The 17,044-nt window shown below is 32.6% G+C and overlaps 2 protein-coding genes across 3 annotated transcripts in view; both read left to right on the plus strand.

The window, feature by feature from the left end:
• Nucleotides 1–17,044, plus strand: part of LOC125846928 (urease accessory protein D) — a 586,865-nt gene that overhangs the window by 204,720 nt on the left and 365,101 nt on the right. The window lies entirely within an intron of this gene.
• Nucleotides 3,950–7,073, plus strand: LOC125846930 (lectin-like). Its single transcript, XM_049526634.1, has 3 exons — nt 3,950–4,293; nt 4,931–5,040; nt 6,508–7,073. Exons 1-3 carry the CDS (start codon nt 4,015–4,017, stop codon nt 6,890–6,892), a joined length of 774 nt encoding a protein of 257 aa, XP_049382591.1. The 5' UTR covers nt 3,950–4,014; the 3' UTR covers nt 6,893–7,073.

Below are 17,044 nucleotides of genomic sequence, written 5' to 3' on the forward strand. Positions count from 1 at the left end.
ATCTCAAACAAAGGAGGTGGTTAGAATTACTCAAGGATTATGACATTAGTATTCTTTATCACCCAGGTAAAGATAATATTGTTGCTGATGCTTTAAACAGGTTGTCTATGGGTAGTATCGCTCATGTTGAGGAAGAAAAGAGAGAGTTAGCGAAAGATGTTCATAGAATTGCACGCTTGAGAGTCCGACTAATAGATTCCATATAAGGAGGAATAGTGATGATGATTGGGGCTGAATCATCCTTAGTGTCAGAAGTAAAAGAGAAGCAAGACAAAAATCCTATTTTGCTTGAATTGAAGGAAAATGTTCATAAGAAAAAAATATTGGTTTTTTAACAAGTGGGAGATGGAGTATTGAGATATCAAGGTAGGTTGTGTGTACCAAGGGTGGATGACCTCCAAGAGAGAATCATGGAGGAAGCTCATAGCTCCAGATATTACATTCATCCGGGTTCCACAAAGATGTATCGTGACTTAAGAGATGTTTATTGGTAGAGTAGTATGAAGAAAGGCATTGGAAAGTTTGTTGCTAAGTGTCTGAATTGCCAACAAGTTAAAGTAGAGCACTAAAGGCCCGATGGTATGGCTCAGAATATAGAACTTCCGGAATGGAAGTGGGAGATGATCAATATGGACTTCATCACAGGTTTAACCAAGGTCCCGCAGGCAGCATGCTTCTATTTGGGTGATTGTCGATAGAATAACAAAATCAGCCCACTTTTGGACGGTAAAGACTACCCATAGAACAGAGGATTATGCTAAGTTGTATATTCAAGAGGTAGTTAGACTACATAGGGTGCCAGTTTCGATTATTTAAGATAGAGGTGCCCAATTTACTGCACAATTTTGGAAATTATTCTAAAAAGGTTTAGGTTCAAAGGTGAACTTAAGTACTGCCTTTCACCCTCAGATAGATGGGCAAGCAGCACGTACTATTCAAACTTTAGAAGACATGTTGAGGGCCCGTGTGATTGATTACAAAGGTAATTGGGATGATCACTTACCCCTTATTGAATTTGCTTATAATAATAACTACCACTCTAGCATCCAAATGGATCTTTATGAAGCTCTTTATGGGATAAGATGTAGATCTCCTATTGGATGGTTTGAACTAAGTGAAGCAGGGTTAATAGGACTAGATTTAGTTCATCAAGCTATGGAGAAAGTGAAAGTGACTCAAGAGAGGTTGAAAACAGCGTAGAGTCGTCAGAAATCCTACACTAATGTTAGGAGAAGGGAGTTAGNNCAAAGGTAATTGGGATGATCACTTACCCCTTATTGAATTTGCTTATAACAATAACTACCACTCTAGCATCCAAATGGATCTTTATGAAGCTCTCTATGGGAGAAGATACAGATCTCCTATTGGATGGTTTGAAATTGGTGAAGCAGGGTTGATAGGACCAGATTTAGTTCATCAAGCTATGAAGAAAGTGAAAGTGATTCAAGAGAGGTTGAAAACAGCGTAGAGTCGTCAGAAATCCTACACTGCTGTTAGGAGAAGGGAGTTAGAGTTTGAAGTAGATGATTGGGTATACTTGAAAGTTTCACCCATGAATGGTGTTATGAGGTTTGGTAAGAAGGGAAGCTTAGTCCCTGGTATATTGGCCCTTACAGAATATACAAAAGGGTTGGTAATGTAGCTTATGAGTTAGAGCTACCCCAAGAGTTGGCATCAATTCATCTGGTATTTCATGTCTCCATGTTGAAGAAGTGCATGAGAGATCCTTCACTTATCATACCAACTGTAGATATTGGGATCAATGATAACTTATCTTATGAGGAGATTCATGTTTAGATTCTAGATCGTCAAGTTCGCAAGTTGAGAAATAAGAAAGTAGCATCAGTCAAAGTTCTTTGGAGGAACCAGTTTGTTGAGGAAGCTACTTGGGAAGCTGAAGAAGATATGAAGAAGAGGTATCCTCATCTCTTTGAGACCGGAGAAATTAGTACTAATTCTCTTCTTAGTACTCTTTAATTTATAAGTTGGCATGTTGTATTTGCATTGCTTGTTGGGTGGTTGAGTTGAATGTTAGATGTTACACCCTTAGCCTAGTAAGAATAATCTCATTCGAGGACGAATGTTCCCAAGGGGGAGATATTGTAATATCTCGCAAATTGAAAGAACTAGAAAGAGTTAGAATTGGAAATAGTCATTTTAGGAAAGAATGAAAAATCTGGAAATTTGTTAAGTTATGTTAATTTTGGGTTTTTGGTCAACTTCAACAACCATAACTCCTAGCTCAGAATGAGTTAGGTGTACTTCCAGATACCGTAGGAAATATCTTGGAATTATATTTCCAATGCCACCGAGTTTTCACGATTTCGAGTTCGTATGAGTGAGATATGCCCATTGGAAGTTGGGTTGTTCAAATAAGGAAAGTGTAATCCGGATTTTTGTAGGAAGTTTGGTCTTTTACTTACTCCTATCTCAGGATGATTTATGTGTGCTTTCAGATATCGTAGGAAATATCTTGGAATTATCTTTCCAACGCCGCTGAGTTTGCGTGATTCCGAGTTCATATGAGTGAGATATGCCCATTGAAAGTTGGGTTGTTCAAATAAGTAAAGTGTAATCCGGATTTTTGAAGGGTAGTTTGGTCTTTTCCTTACCAAATTACTTTGTTTCATTTTTAGGAGTTTAATTGGGGTCTAAAATGAACTTGGACAGTTTACGCTTTTGAAAACTAAGTTAGGGTTTTGAGATAAGAGAAAAGAAGAGGACAAAAGAGGAGAAGGAGCAAGAATCGTTAAATTCTTCAAGAATCGCTTGTGGATTTCGTCAAGGGGTGATCCCTACGAGGTATGTGAGACTCTCATAATGTTGGGTTTGTTCACCCACGTGCCAAGCATGTTTACTTGAGCGTGAATTCGTCCAAAAAGGGTTGAAAGTTTGATGTTTTTGATATGTGTTCATGAATTTATTTTCGTTCTTGAATTGGGCTGAGATTGAGAAGTTTTTGAGATTATTGCGTCGAATTATGGAGTTGTTTTGAGTTAGGTTCTTAGGTACATGTACTGGGTATCTGAATCTAAAGAGAATTTGGGAAAAAGAACCGAGTTTAGGCAAGTTGGGGCTAGAAAACGAAGAAGGAAAAAGTCGAGCAAATGGGTAAATTTCTCCTCGCGTCGCAGAGCGGTCACGGACCGTTCTGCCTCAAAAATTATTTTCACGACCAAATATTTAAATACATTTTCGCGTCGCGGACTAGTTTCCAGACAGTGATTTCTTGATCATTTCTGTTGTTGAACTATCTAAAAACACTCCTAAACATCATGAGATCCTTCCTATCACAAATCACAATCCTTGAATCCATAAATTCAAATTCAAGGAAAGTTAAGAGTCAACTCTAGAAGTTAAAAATTAAGTCAGGAGAAGTTCATAAAGTATTTCAAAAGTCTTTCACAAACGTTTTAACTTTGTTTTAAGACTTAAGCTTTGAGTTGAGGAAAGAGTAAGAGTACAGTTCATTTCTTTAAAGATTATACGGGAACTAAGTATTCCTAGGAGTTAAAAATATTTTCACATTTGAGCAAGAAGGGAAACACCGATTTTCAAGAGAGCTATATCAAGGCAGTGAAGTTTGTATATCAGAGATGGAATGAATAAGGATAATACAGGAATTTTCATAATATTTATTGGGTAAAATGGTATTTAACTACAGCTAATAAAGATACGTGTCTTCTATCAGGTTAAATATGCTTTTGCAACTACGCATGTGTCAATTGCATCATAAAAATGATATAGCAGTGTTCGTCCTTGAAACCGTCATTTCTAAATAAGAAGAAAAGAATTAAGTATAATAACAACAATTTGTTACTCTGATTACATAGGAGGACTAATAAAGTCCAATAAGAAAACACAAGAATAATTATATGTCCAGTTAAGCCATCAAATGATTCTCGTACTATTAATATAAAATTCTGTTTTTCACTAGAGACTTTTATAAAAGGGCATCAACAACATTAGCAACATATAATAATGAAAAAATATGCCCAATTTCATAGAGAATAGATGCTTTCTAGCCTCTTTAAAGCCCAATTTCATAATTATAAAGTATTTATGAGAAAAATGGGTCAGAGTCTTTGTTGCAACAATTATCTTTGTACTAAAAGTGCAAGTGTTGATAACAATACAAATGTGCAAATTAGTTATACAAATGATCTAAATGATCTTCCACACAGATGTTCAGAAATACTAAAAGATGCATCTATGGATGTCCATACTTACTGCAAGGACAAACTTTATGACATTCTCTATCAAGGAATAGTCTTTTCAGATGGCAAGGCCAAGGTACTTTTACACCACAAATTATCCTTATCATTAAATAATTATATAAAAATATTACTCTTTTTATTCATATTATATATGGTATTTTTAGGGTCTAAGAGGTGTTTACTAAATCAATCTTACCTATTTAATGTGATTTCTTTATTATTTAAAACCCACTTAGGTAAATTTGTGAAAATATATAAATTAATACCTTTTTTATTGTATTTTGGATTATATATAAAAGCTAAGAATATCATATATATCGTATGGAACGGAAGTAGTAATGAAATTTTGATTTTGAAGCATAATATATATATATATTATTCTCCAGATTTCATTTAGTTGTCATGATAAGATTTTCTTAAGGTGTTAATTGACTTATATATCTCTTAGTAATTCTTTAATTTTTATTTATGTGTCGGCGAAGTTGGTAATAAATAAATAATCTCTCTTCATTTTTAAAAATTTGATAAATATATTTTTAGTTTACCTGACAACTAAATGAAAGCTGGGAAAGTAATAATTTCGGAATATGTCAAATCAATAAATAACCAAATAAAAATGATAGGAGAAGGAGTTATAATTTCTATTAGTTTGTTGTGTTTTTAATAATTGGTAGATATGACGTGAGGAATTGATATAGTTTGGATAAATGCAGTATTGGGTGGATAAAGAGACAGGAAAAAATTGCTTCATGTTATTTGCAAAAAATCTCACAATTATTGACCAAATGGATCATCGTAAGTGGACATGGCAGAGATCAAAAGAGTAAGCCCTTGATCACTATTCCTATTTTTTAAAAAATATTTTTCAATTGCAAATCCTTGGTTCCTATAAATTTAATAATTATTATCATTTCCATCTTCAACTTTTAATTTGAAAAACAAAAAAGAACTATTCATTAAAATATTAAATATTAAAGGCGTCGAAATGAGAAACATATAAAACTTTATGCATATGTATATCTAAAAGAATAATGTAGTGCGTGGAGTATATATTCTCTTTTTTTACAGCTTCATAATCTTTTTCAAAAATTGTACTTTTCCTTTACTCATTACGATAATATATATGAAACTAAATAACAAGCATTTTATATTAATATTATCAAAGACTTTATCGATTCTGAATGCAGGGGCGACAGATCTCGTGACCTAAAGCAAAATCATATTAAGAGGCCCGTAAATTTATTTTATAAAGTTTATACACTAACAAGAAAAATTATTTTCTACACAATAGATTAATCATTTAAGACAAAAAATAACAATTTTCACACACACAAAAAGAAAAGGAAGAAGAGTACAAAAAATAAAGTGGTGATTATTGATGTTAAGCTTCAAAACTCAAATTTAAATTTAATTTGGCTATCATCACAAATAAGAAAAAGAAAAGAACATACATAACTTAATAGTTGAAGTTTTGAACATGGATAGTAACAAAAATATATACACCTTCTTATCAAATTTGTGATCAATTTAAATGATATAATTCATTCCATTGAGTAGCACTCATTGGTGAATATCTAATAAATTATAAAATTTTCATATAATATATTAAATTAAAACGAAAAGGAAACTTGTGCATGAATGTTTTTGTGTTCAAGCAGTTTAAGAAAAGATTGAAAAAAAAGTCATTATGTTATCAATATATATAACTTAGTTCCTATATAAAAAGGATAAAATTTAAAATTGGAAGTTAAAACAAATATATCAAATAATGAGTGAAAAGATTATGAGAATTTATGAACTTATTGGTAAAAAATACTCTCAAACAAATTATAATAAAAAATATACAAAAACAATTTTATTATATAAATTATATTAATAACAATAATTTAAATAAACTTGGGGCTTTCAAATTTTTGAGGCCTAAGGCAATGGCCTCACTGGCCAAGCCGCCCTTGTCTGAATGTAATGACATTTATTCAATTACCGCTAAATATTTTTGTGACAAAAAATATTGTTGTTAAAGAAAAATTTATTATTACTAAATGTCTCTTTTATTGAAGTGACCATTGGGCTTGTCTTGTTTCATTACATTATTGATCAATTTTACACTTAAATTGTTTAGTTCTTTTATTTATTATAGTTCAAACTTACACTTAAACAACATTTCAATGTAATCGTATAAGTGGGCTTTGAAGTAGAATCTAGATAGACTTACCCTACACCTTAACTTGTGAAGTTACGTAGAGATTGCTTCGGATAGACTTACAGTAGGTAAAAATACATTTTACAGAGACATGAGCGCTGAAATAGCAGTGATGGGAGAAGTGAAGTTACTTTCAGTTCATGGGAGCTTTAACGCGGAGTTTCTTTCACCAGACACGAAATACAAAGTTGAATTTGTGTTACGATTCAGAAAAGGGAAACATGTTTCTGGATGGAGTAAGAATCCAGTTAGAAGTGTATTAATACCACCAGGAAAGATATGGAATGAAGCTATACAAAATAAAGTTAATTTAGCAGAAAAAGGCTCTCAGAAATCATTTGTAATTTTAGCTGGGGAATTCTTCAATCCACAATTTAATTCCCATGGGGATATTCAGTTTCATCTGGATGAAAACAAGGAGTGGAAAACAGGTCTTGTTATCAAAGGTGTTAAAATTACACCCCTCATTTGAATAATTAACCTACACATTCATTAAGATAATTATGTTATATTATTATATTATGTTGGATATACTAAAAGGTCAGCCTGTGGTGTTGTAGGTGGATGTAGATAGGTGATTTTTCTTCCTAACAAGTACATTAGGAGAAACAAAGGGGGAAGAGCAAAATGATTACTTACTTTGTTTCAATTTATGTAATACCATTTTAATTACAATATGATATTGTTCAAATTTTATTATATTTATATGAAATATACATGTTTATTATGAGTTCGTTATTCAATTTCATTTTTTGACCATGATAAGGTATCTTGAAAAGCAATGGTTATAGGGATAATATCTACTTATACACAACTATTATCAAGGTTATTATATTGAGTAAAAATAACTAAGACATGTGGGCCAGTAGAATTATGACATGTGGAGAGCAGTAGAAGTTATGCATGACATAGACAGACGAAATGCTTGAGTCCTTGAATGCTTGTAGCTTGTAGACAAATAATGTTTCATTTCTTGTGATTTTGGTTTTATTTGTGAAATGACCATTTTGTCCTTTTTCGTAGTATTTTCATGCTTAGTTTGTATTTTAGGAATGATTGGTGTGGTCCCCGATGTGATCGGGTGTGTTTTTGGTGATTTGACCCCTCTTGAGTTGAGAATTCTTGATAGGATTGACCTCGGTCAATATTTTGATTTTCAAGTATCAAATGAGAATTTTGTCAGTTACATCACGTCAGGAACGTCAAGTTCGTGCTAGAAGAATGGTTGGTAAGGTTTTTGAGGCCTTGGGTTGAGAGTTGGGTGCTTAGGTGAGAAGTTGAGTTTTAAGCCTAAAAATAGGTCTGAGAGGGTAATTTTGTCAAAATGGCCTTTTTAGAGAAATTTGATGATTCCATTGAGTCTGAAATGTCGAATTTAGTGAGGTAACATGTATGGTTTGTTTTTATTGGATCCTGAATGAATCATGAGGATCTGTTCGGAGACTTTAACAAGTTAGGGAATTGATTTTGCTGATGTTGACCGTGGTCAACACACGGACAAACAATCATCTAATGGCTAAAATCAGCCCCCCTTTATTCACTTTCTTCTCCATTCTTTTCATATTGTGAGCTTGGGAGGGAGACTTTGGAAGCAATTTCTTGAGAAAAACTTGTATGGATAAGTCCCTTTATCGATTTTATATTGTTTTTGTTGAATATCATCTTCCAAAACACTTAAAATTGAAGATTCAAATATGGGTTTTGGGGTTTTATTCCCAAATTGAAAATGAGTAATTTCTTGATTTGAAGCTCGATTCTTGCTTGTTAATAATGGATTTTCCAACCACGAACTCCTCTTGACCAATCTTGATTTTAAAAAAAAAAGAAATCTAATTTTACCCTTTCAATTTCCAAAGTAATTTATGGACTATTTTACCATTGATATTCGAATCCTATCAATATGGGTATCATTGGACTCCTTTTGATGAACTTTTCTCATTCTTGATAGTTTAGGATCATTTCGGTTAGAGTGTGGTTGAGAATTTACTCCGGTAGAGATGTTCGGGAAGTTTCGGCCTTGCTATCCCTCTTCTAGATTGAAATGAGTAATTAACTTGTTCTGAAGAAGTCAACTGTGAAATGAATTGCAGTATCTGTTTTAGAGTTTGGTAAGTTTTGATCTTCATGTTTTATTTCGTATGATGTCTATTTGTGTTGCTTAGCTTGTATTGAGGGCTTGTGTGATGTCTGTATTTGATATGGGAATTCTGTGATATTTGAGCAATTTTCTGAGAGAGGGGTTGTGTGACTTATGTTTATATTTGACGTAGAAATGCCCAAGTAGGGGTTTGAGTTGATTTTTGAACCACCTTAAAAATGAACAAAAATGTTTTATAAGTGGTAAAAGGTTGGTTATAAAGGTTTCCTCCACTACCCCTATCCTTTGAGAACATGTTTCATGACTTGTTGAGTTTGGAAACTTGATTCTATTTGAAATCCTTGATGAGCTGATTATGTTCTTGTGTTATATGTGTTGTGAAGCATTCATCCTCATGCAACATATCATGGTTCATGAAAATATGAGAAAGTGAAGAAATATTATCTTTTTGAGAAAGAAAATGTGACACTGTACTTATATCATTGATCACGCTGAGGTGACAAGTTGATGAGACATTGAGATATTGAGATTGATATAAGAATTGTGAGTCCTCTATGGATCCTTGTCTAGAAGCTAGAGTCTCGACAAGCTGTATACAATAGGTTGTTTGGCAACCTTGGTACCACCACATCATTCCACCATTTCATTATCTCTTTGCATCGCATTGGTTAGTATTATTGTGTTATGTGACTTGTTTATGTGCTAATTTAAGTATTATTTGTACTTTTATGTGTTTAATTTATTTATGCCGTTCTATATAAATTGGCGGCGGCGATGCCGGAATGGAACTTTTCTGCGTGCAAATGGAAGCGTTCATAGTTTATTTCTTAAGTCTATTTAGTTTCTTATACTCAGTTGGTCCAACCTACTGAGTACATGTGAATTGTACCCACCCCCTACTTTTGTTATCCCTTTGATGCAAACCCTAGTTAAGGTGAGTCTCGTTGCAGTTGATTGGATCCAGCAGAGTTCTCTCTTTTGGAGTTGTGGTGAGATTCTGCTTTACAGATCACCATTAGTCTCCATCTCCAAAAGAGGCACAAGTACCTCCCTAGACTATGACCAAAATTCCAGAGACACACCTTAACTAAACTAAGGTCCTATTACCCCCTTAACTTATTTTTTTGTAATTGTGTACACCTTTTGTCTTACGTGGCACACTCCGTGACTCCATACAATTGAGGTGCGTGGGAGATACTTGGATGCCACGTAAGCCAAAAAGGTGCACAAAATTACAAAAAAAATAGATTGAGAGGGTAATAGGACCTTAGTTTAGTTAAGGTATGTCTCTGGGATTTCAGTCATAGTCTAGGGGGATACTTCTACCTTTTCCTACTGTTTAAAGTCTTTAACTNGAGTCTCGTTGCAGTTGATTGGATCCAGCAGAGTTCTCTCTTTTGGAGTTGTGGTGAGATTCTGCTTTACAGATCACCATTAGTCTCCATCTCCAAAAGAGGCACAAGTACCTCCCTAGACTATGACCGAAATTCCAGAGACACACCTTAACTAAACTAAGGTCCTATTACCCCCTGAACTTATTTTTTTGTAATTGTGTACGCCTTTTGTCTTACGTGGCACACTCCTTGACTCCACACAATTGAGGTGCGTGTGAGATAATTGGATGCCACGTAAGCAAAAAAGGCGCACAAAATTACAAAAAAAAAAATGGATTCAGGGGGTAATAGGACCTTAGTTTAGTTAAGGTATGTCTCTGGGATTTCGGTCATAGTCTAGGAGGATACTTCTACCTTTTCCTATTATTTAAAGTCTTTAACTTACTTTTCGAAGACTTGAGATGTAGTTCAGATTCTAGAAATATACTAGGTGCTCTTTATATTTATGCTATCAAGTTTTCAAATATTTCTTGTTATTTTTCTATTGTCTATGGTCTGACTACTCTTCGAGAGTCTCGTATGTGTGATTCTTTCGCTTATACACCATTTTGGGGTTCTTGAGGTGTGTGTCATCATGACCTTGACTTTTGGATCATGACAAGAAATCTGTGGAATTTGATCCACGCCCTTTCTGTGGCCTCTTGTTAGAATTCTTGTAGATTTTCTGAATTATGAGAACCCCAATTTATAATTTTAGAATAACATAATTGTGACGAGAAATGCTTTCTTCGGCCAATTAGATGCAAGTGACATGATGATATTTGATTGGTCAGAACATGTCACTTGTGCACATGTAACATATTTTTATTAGTCTTTCATTTCGCTGGGCATGTCATGTAATTTTGACATGTGATATGTGTCACGCCCCGAGCCTACACCCCAGACGTGGCTGGCACTCGAGAACCATTGCTGGTCCCAAGTGAACCCTTGGTCTGGCTTACCTACTCAGTAGAAGACTTAAACTTCAGAAATAACCTCAAATAAAGAAGTTATGAAAAATCTTAGAATGTCTTTAAAGAAAGCATTCAAACTAGCCAAAATGGCTACTCAAGTCTCATAGAAAAACATCTAAAATACAAAGCTAAAAGACTCATAACTAACTGTTTGACTATCTATGAAGCCTCTAAAATAACTGAGATGGATGTTGGGTCAAACCCCACAACATCCTAATGAACTGATAATAAAACTGAAAGAAATAAAAGGAGTCCTCCGGAATGCAAGGAGGCTCACCAACTGACTCTAGAGTGCTCACTGGATNATAAGACGATGTAGACCAACTGGCATCAGTATATTTAATGTACGAGTATGCGAGTTGGAATGCTAAACATATCATAGGCTTGAAAGGAATTTGAAGAACTTACCTGGCTCAACTCAACTCAACATAACTGAACTCATTTCAATATAAATAGTCTAAAACAAGTGAAATATAAAGAAAAGTTGTTTAAAACATGATGTCAACTCTGTTTATATGCAAAGATACATATAAGTCTGAGATGTATGTAAAAATACAATAAACTGTGTATATAAGTATACAATTACTATTGTGTGAGTTTCTCTAATCGACAATCATCACGTAAGAGCTATTGTGATGATACAACATTTTGCCTCACGTTGCCAGGGCCGTCCTATACCTTGCCGAGGGTATAGAACCTGAACTACTAAGTGGATCCACTAGTCTATGTTAAAGATCACTAAAGGAATCATCTAAAAAGTATGACCATTTTCTACCCATGGTGGCTACATAGTTTACGGGGGCTGTGAGTTGTTTGAACTCTCCCCCATATCTCTGCTCAATACTATTCCCAAAAATATAATATTAGCTCTTATGTTTAAAAACATACTTCTTCTGTGATTTGAGATTAGTGCTAAAAAAACATAGCTCAAAGGCTATCTTGGAAATCAAAGTTTCCCGTCTTGCTTTATTTAAAAAGCTATTACTCTTTTCTGAAAACTAGCCCGAAAGCTCTTTGGAAATCGAGGTTTCCTTTCTTGTTTAAATGTGAAAACATTTTAAAACCTTTGGGAATACATAGTCCTCATATACTTCTGAAGAAATGAACTTCAAGCTTTACTCTTTACTCTTTACTCTTTACTCTTTACTCAATTTTAACTTTAAGTCTTAAAACAAAGTTAAAAGTATTTGCAAAAGACTTCTTGAAAAAACTCTAAGAACTTCCTAGACTTGGCTCTTAACTTTCCTTGAATTTGAAGTTATGGATTCAAGGTTGTAAATCATGTTTCTAGATGATTTCTAGATGTTTAGAAGTCATTTAGAATAGTTGGAATCAATAGGAAGTGTTAATACACTTTAGAAAGGCTTAAACAGACTGAATGACAAAAACCGGGTGAAAAATGACGATCAGGGCGCATCCAGGCGCGCCGCGCCAGGCCCCAACTTTCTAGGGGATCACTTTGGCGCACTGCAGGCACACCACCCCAGCCTCCTGGTGCTATGGTGGAGCGACGCGCCTGGCCCTCCCCAGGTGCGTCTGACGAGTTTTTCAACTCGTTTTCTGATCCTAAATCGTTTATTTTTCTCAATACTTTATTAGATTCAGATACCCAACACATTTACACTAGAATCTAACTCAAAATAACTCTTAACATTGCTAAAATGTCTCAAGAAAACCCATAAATCACATGTAAGTTCAAGAATGAAAACAATTCAAGAACACAACTTAAGAACATCAAATTCTAACTCTTTTAGGACGAAAATCACTGAATTAAACATGATTAGCGCGTGAGTGAATGGACCCAATGCTATGTGATCTCATATACCTTGTAGGGATCACCCCCGACGAAATCCACAAGCTAATCTCGACGAATCTTGAACGTTCTTCTCCTTTCTTCTCTTTTCTCCTTTGTCCAAGCCCTAGAGTGAAATTCACTTTTCTAAAACTGACTAAAATCTGAATTTACCCCAATTAAACTCCTAAAAACAAATTAGAATAATTAGGTAAGGAAAAGACTAAATTACCCTTCCAAAATCCGTATTAGAAATTCCTTAATCCAACAACCCAACTTACAAAGAGCATAACTTACTCAAATGAACTCAAAATCGCACAAACTTGGCGGCATTGGAACGATTATTCCAAGAGATTTCCAACCATATCTGGGAGTACACCTAACTCATATTGAGCTAGGAGTTATGTCCATTTGAAGTTGACTAAAAGCTCAACTTTTCTTAACTTAAACAAATTTTCAGATTTCCATTCTTTCCAAAAATGACTATTTCCAATTATTTGCTTCTTCCTAGTTTCTTCAAATTGCGAGATGTTACAATATCTCCCCGTTGGGAACGTTTGTACTCGAATGAGATTAATCTTACTAGGCTAAGGGTGGTAACATCAAGTTCAAACACCCAACAAGCAAATGCAAACAAACAACATGCTCACTCAAAATTTAAAGAGTACTAAGAAGAAAATTAATACCTTGGTTTGCACTTTCTCCGGATTCGAAGAGATGTGGATATCTCTTCTTCATATCCTCCTCAGCTTCCCAAGTAACTTCCCCAACAAATTGGTTCCTCCAAAGGACTTTGACTGATACTACCTCTTTTGTTCTCAACTTGTGAACTTCGCGATCTAGAATATGAACAGGAATCTCCCCATAAGATAAGCTATCTTTGATCCCAATATTTTCAGTTGGTATTGTCACACCCCTTATTTTCCCTCACGAAATTAATTGTATGTTTTGAAAGAAAAAGTTTTTTCAATTAAAGTGACATTTTGAAAAGGGATTATTTTATTGTTCAGAGTCGCCACTTGAAGTTGAGTTTTGGTATTCCAAGTCACCTTATTTAAATCCCTAATCAAAAGGAAATTTGACTCTTTATTTTATTTGGTCTGTGAAAATAAAGATCGGGTAAGGAATTTTGTTGACCAAGGGGAAGGTATTAGGCACCCCTCGAGTCCCGTGGTTCTGGCACAGTCGCTTCATTGACTATATATGAATTAAATTAATTTTCGGATATTATATTATTAACTTAATAATAAAAGTTATTTACCTCATTATTTGATTTATTTTAAACCTATTTATATTATATTAATATATGTTCGTTAATTAAAAAACATGTATATCACATAAATTTATTCAAACATAATAAAGTAAAGTTAATAGATGGATATTTACAAATCTTGACATGTCTTGTAATTTCTTTTCTTCTCCTTTTTTTTCTTCATGTATTTGTATTTATTAATTTTTATTGTGGATAGAAAATATGTAGGTATCTAATTGCTAGGAATTAGAATTTGTGTAGGATTGAGATTTTTTGAGTTTGAGTATTTTATGATTGTATTTTTTTTTAGTTAGATTTAAAATAGAAATAAAATTTTATGTGATTTGGATTAGTTTTAGCAAGAAATTCTAAATAGATTAGGACTATTTTTAGAAAGATTTTTTCTTTTTTTTATTTCTTTTTTATTTTTTTCTTTGCACGTCTTTTTCCTTACTTTTTTTTCCTTATTTCCTTTTTTACGTTTTGGTTTTATTAATTTATATTTTTTATTAATTTTTTTTAATTCTGTCTTTTCGTTTTTTTTTTCTATTTCTTTCTACTTTATCCTTTATTTTTTATATTTTAATTCTTTTTGGACATTCTGTTTCTCTTCTTCTTCTTTTTTTATTGTTTATTTAATTTTATTGTTTTAATCATTTTTTTTACGTTTTCTGTTTCCTTTTCTTTATATTTTCCTTTTTTTTTGTTCTATGTTTTTTAACATTCTGTTTCTTTATTCTTTTCTATTCATGTTTATATTTTTTTTTATTATTATTTTTTATTTTATTTTTTTTCTTTCTCGCCTTTTTTTTTAAATTTAGTTTTCCTAATTATTCATTATTTTATTTTTTATCATAAGTCTCTAAATAATATTCATATATCCTCTTAATTATAATTTGAATTAAAGCGATACTCATCTTAACTCTTATTCTAAAGGCAAGCTATTTTTTTATCAAAATAATATATTAAAAAAAACTAAAACACATTCCACATAAATTTTCTAAATCACTGATCAATTAAACTTCAGTTTATATCCTAATCAAACAAGTCTACAAATAATTTCAACAAAATTTTCTTAAGTGAAAACTAAGCTCCAAGAAACACTAACTATTCAAAATTAAATATCACAAAACCAATTTCAATATTAATTGCATCTAAAGAGCATAAAACAATAATAAAAAAAAATGTATGGCACATCATTTATTTTTATTTTTATATTATTTTTTAGCAAGAAACATCTTCGGTTTTGTTTTCCTAAGCATTCGTAAATTCTCAAAAATAATCACAACATGCATCACAGATTGATATTACATAATAATAACATGCGATTCAAAGAACTTCATATTATTGGAATCGAGTTTTCATACAAGTATTCTATTTAAATCATGCGAGAATTTAGAGTTACCTCGCTGCGAAAATTGATACCACAAAAACAAACTGCTACTATCTACTGATTTCCAAAGTTAATAGCTAATATTAACTTTAAAGAGCCACGAATTTGAAACCTTGAGCGAAACCTCGAACGCTGACTTAATTCTCAAAAATAAAAACTTACTTTTGTTATCTTTCTCTCTGTGTTTTTTTTTTCTCCTTTGTGTGTATGTGTCTGTATTTTTATAATAGTTTTGGGTGTGAGTCTGGTGCTAATTAAAAGGAACGTGATGGAGTGGAAATAGGATTTAATTTAAAATTTAGTTGAGGATTTTAGGGTTGAGATAAAGGAAGAAAAATAAAATAAAATATTAACAAAACAAATAATAATAATAATAATAATAATAATAATAATAATAATAATAATAATAATAATAATAAAGAAATAAAGAACAAATAACACAACAAAAGTAGGAAACGTGTATTGTAAAAAAAAATTAAGAAAAGATCGTGCAAAAAGGAAAAAAAAAAAACTTAATGGGGGGAGGATTTTTAGGAAAAAATAGTTATGGAAGTTTGAAGGTAATTAGGATAAAGGGTAAGGTAATTTGAAATTTTTAGGACTCTTCTTTTTATTTTTATTTTTTTTATCTACTTTTTCATAATATATATGATTATTTTTTTTTTTTCTTTAGACTAGTTAAAAGTTGAAAGATTAAAACAAATACATTAAATTCACAAGCTTTCTTTATTAAACTTTAACCATAAATTGAGCTTATAATTTGTTGTAATTTTCAGTTTATTTTAAATATAACCCTACTGAAATAATAATATTTAAGTATTAAAATTGGGTGTAAAATCTTTATGTTTTGGTCAAAAATTAGGTGTTCACAGTATGCCCCTCTTTGCTTGGAAAAACATGAAGAGTTTTCATGCAAAGACGTGAATAATATGACTAATTTTTTACTGAGACATTGATCCAAAAATGTGAAAATAAATAAAAGAGAAGAGGTTTGACCACGCCCTAACTTTAGACAAACTACCTATCCTAAGTTAATGATAAGGAATCAGGTGTAGTTAATATATAGGAAGGGACGGCAGAATAATTTTAGGTAGTCGAGTGAGGTTTTGTCAAGGTTCCGATTCGTAGCTCCAGCTGTTACATTAAAAGGAAAAATACAATAGGAGAGAAAGGAAAGATACAAGATCATATCAACTCCACTAGTATTGAGTCTTCATTTTGAATCTTCGGTTATCGCTTCACCCTCTTTGGGTAGGTACATCGATTCCGAACTTTGATCTTGATATTTGAATTTAAGATCGGAAACTTATGATTTGACTTGAGTCGTTGACGCTCTTCCGCATGATATTCTTGAATGCTTGTTTTCTTGAGAAGATGATTCATGATATGTTGAGTTGTTACATGGGTTGAAAGAGACTGTAAATGTCATTGACATCTGATATTCTTCGTTTCTCTAATCAAAATGAGGATTTTATTCTTGAACTTCAAATTAGTATACTATGTAGAACCCTGAACGTCATAAAACAAAACAAACAAACGAAACAAAATTTTCTGCCCCAGTATGCACTAGGAAAATTTTGTGAGTTATTGATGAAAGCTATAAAAGTTTGTACTAGGCATAATAATAATATACTTTTATAAAATAAAATAAAGAGATATTTGTGCCCAATATAACCGGAGGTTATTACGCCCTATGAAGTCATAAAAAATAAGATAGGGGTTATTGTGCCCTATACGCAACC

The sequence above is a fragment of the Solanum stenotomum genome, chromosome 12 (genome assembly GCF_019186545.1).
Source record: "Solanum stenotomum isolate F172 chromosome 12, ASM1918654v1, whole genome shotgun sequence".
In the NCBI taxonomy this organism is placed as follows: Eukaryota; Viridiplantae; Streptophyta; class Magnoliopsida; order Solanales; family Solanaceae; genus Solanum; species Solanum stenotomum.

Excerpts from the sequence above, each read along its gene's own strand:
- LOC125846930 (XM_049526634.1), top strand. The coding sequence starts at position 4,015 with ATGCTTTCTAGCCTCTTTAAAGCCCAATTTCATAATTATAAAGTATTT. Across the intron at positions 4,294-4,930 it reads TTTCAGATGGCAAGGCCAAG|TATTGGGTGGATAAAGAGAC; the intron begins GTACTTTTACAC and ends GGATAAATGCAG. Across the intron at positions 5,041-6,507 it reads ACATGGCAGAGATCAAAAGA|AGACATGAGCGCTGAAATAG; the intron begins GTAAGCCCTTGA and ends TACATTTTACAG.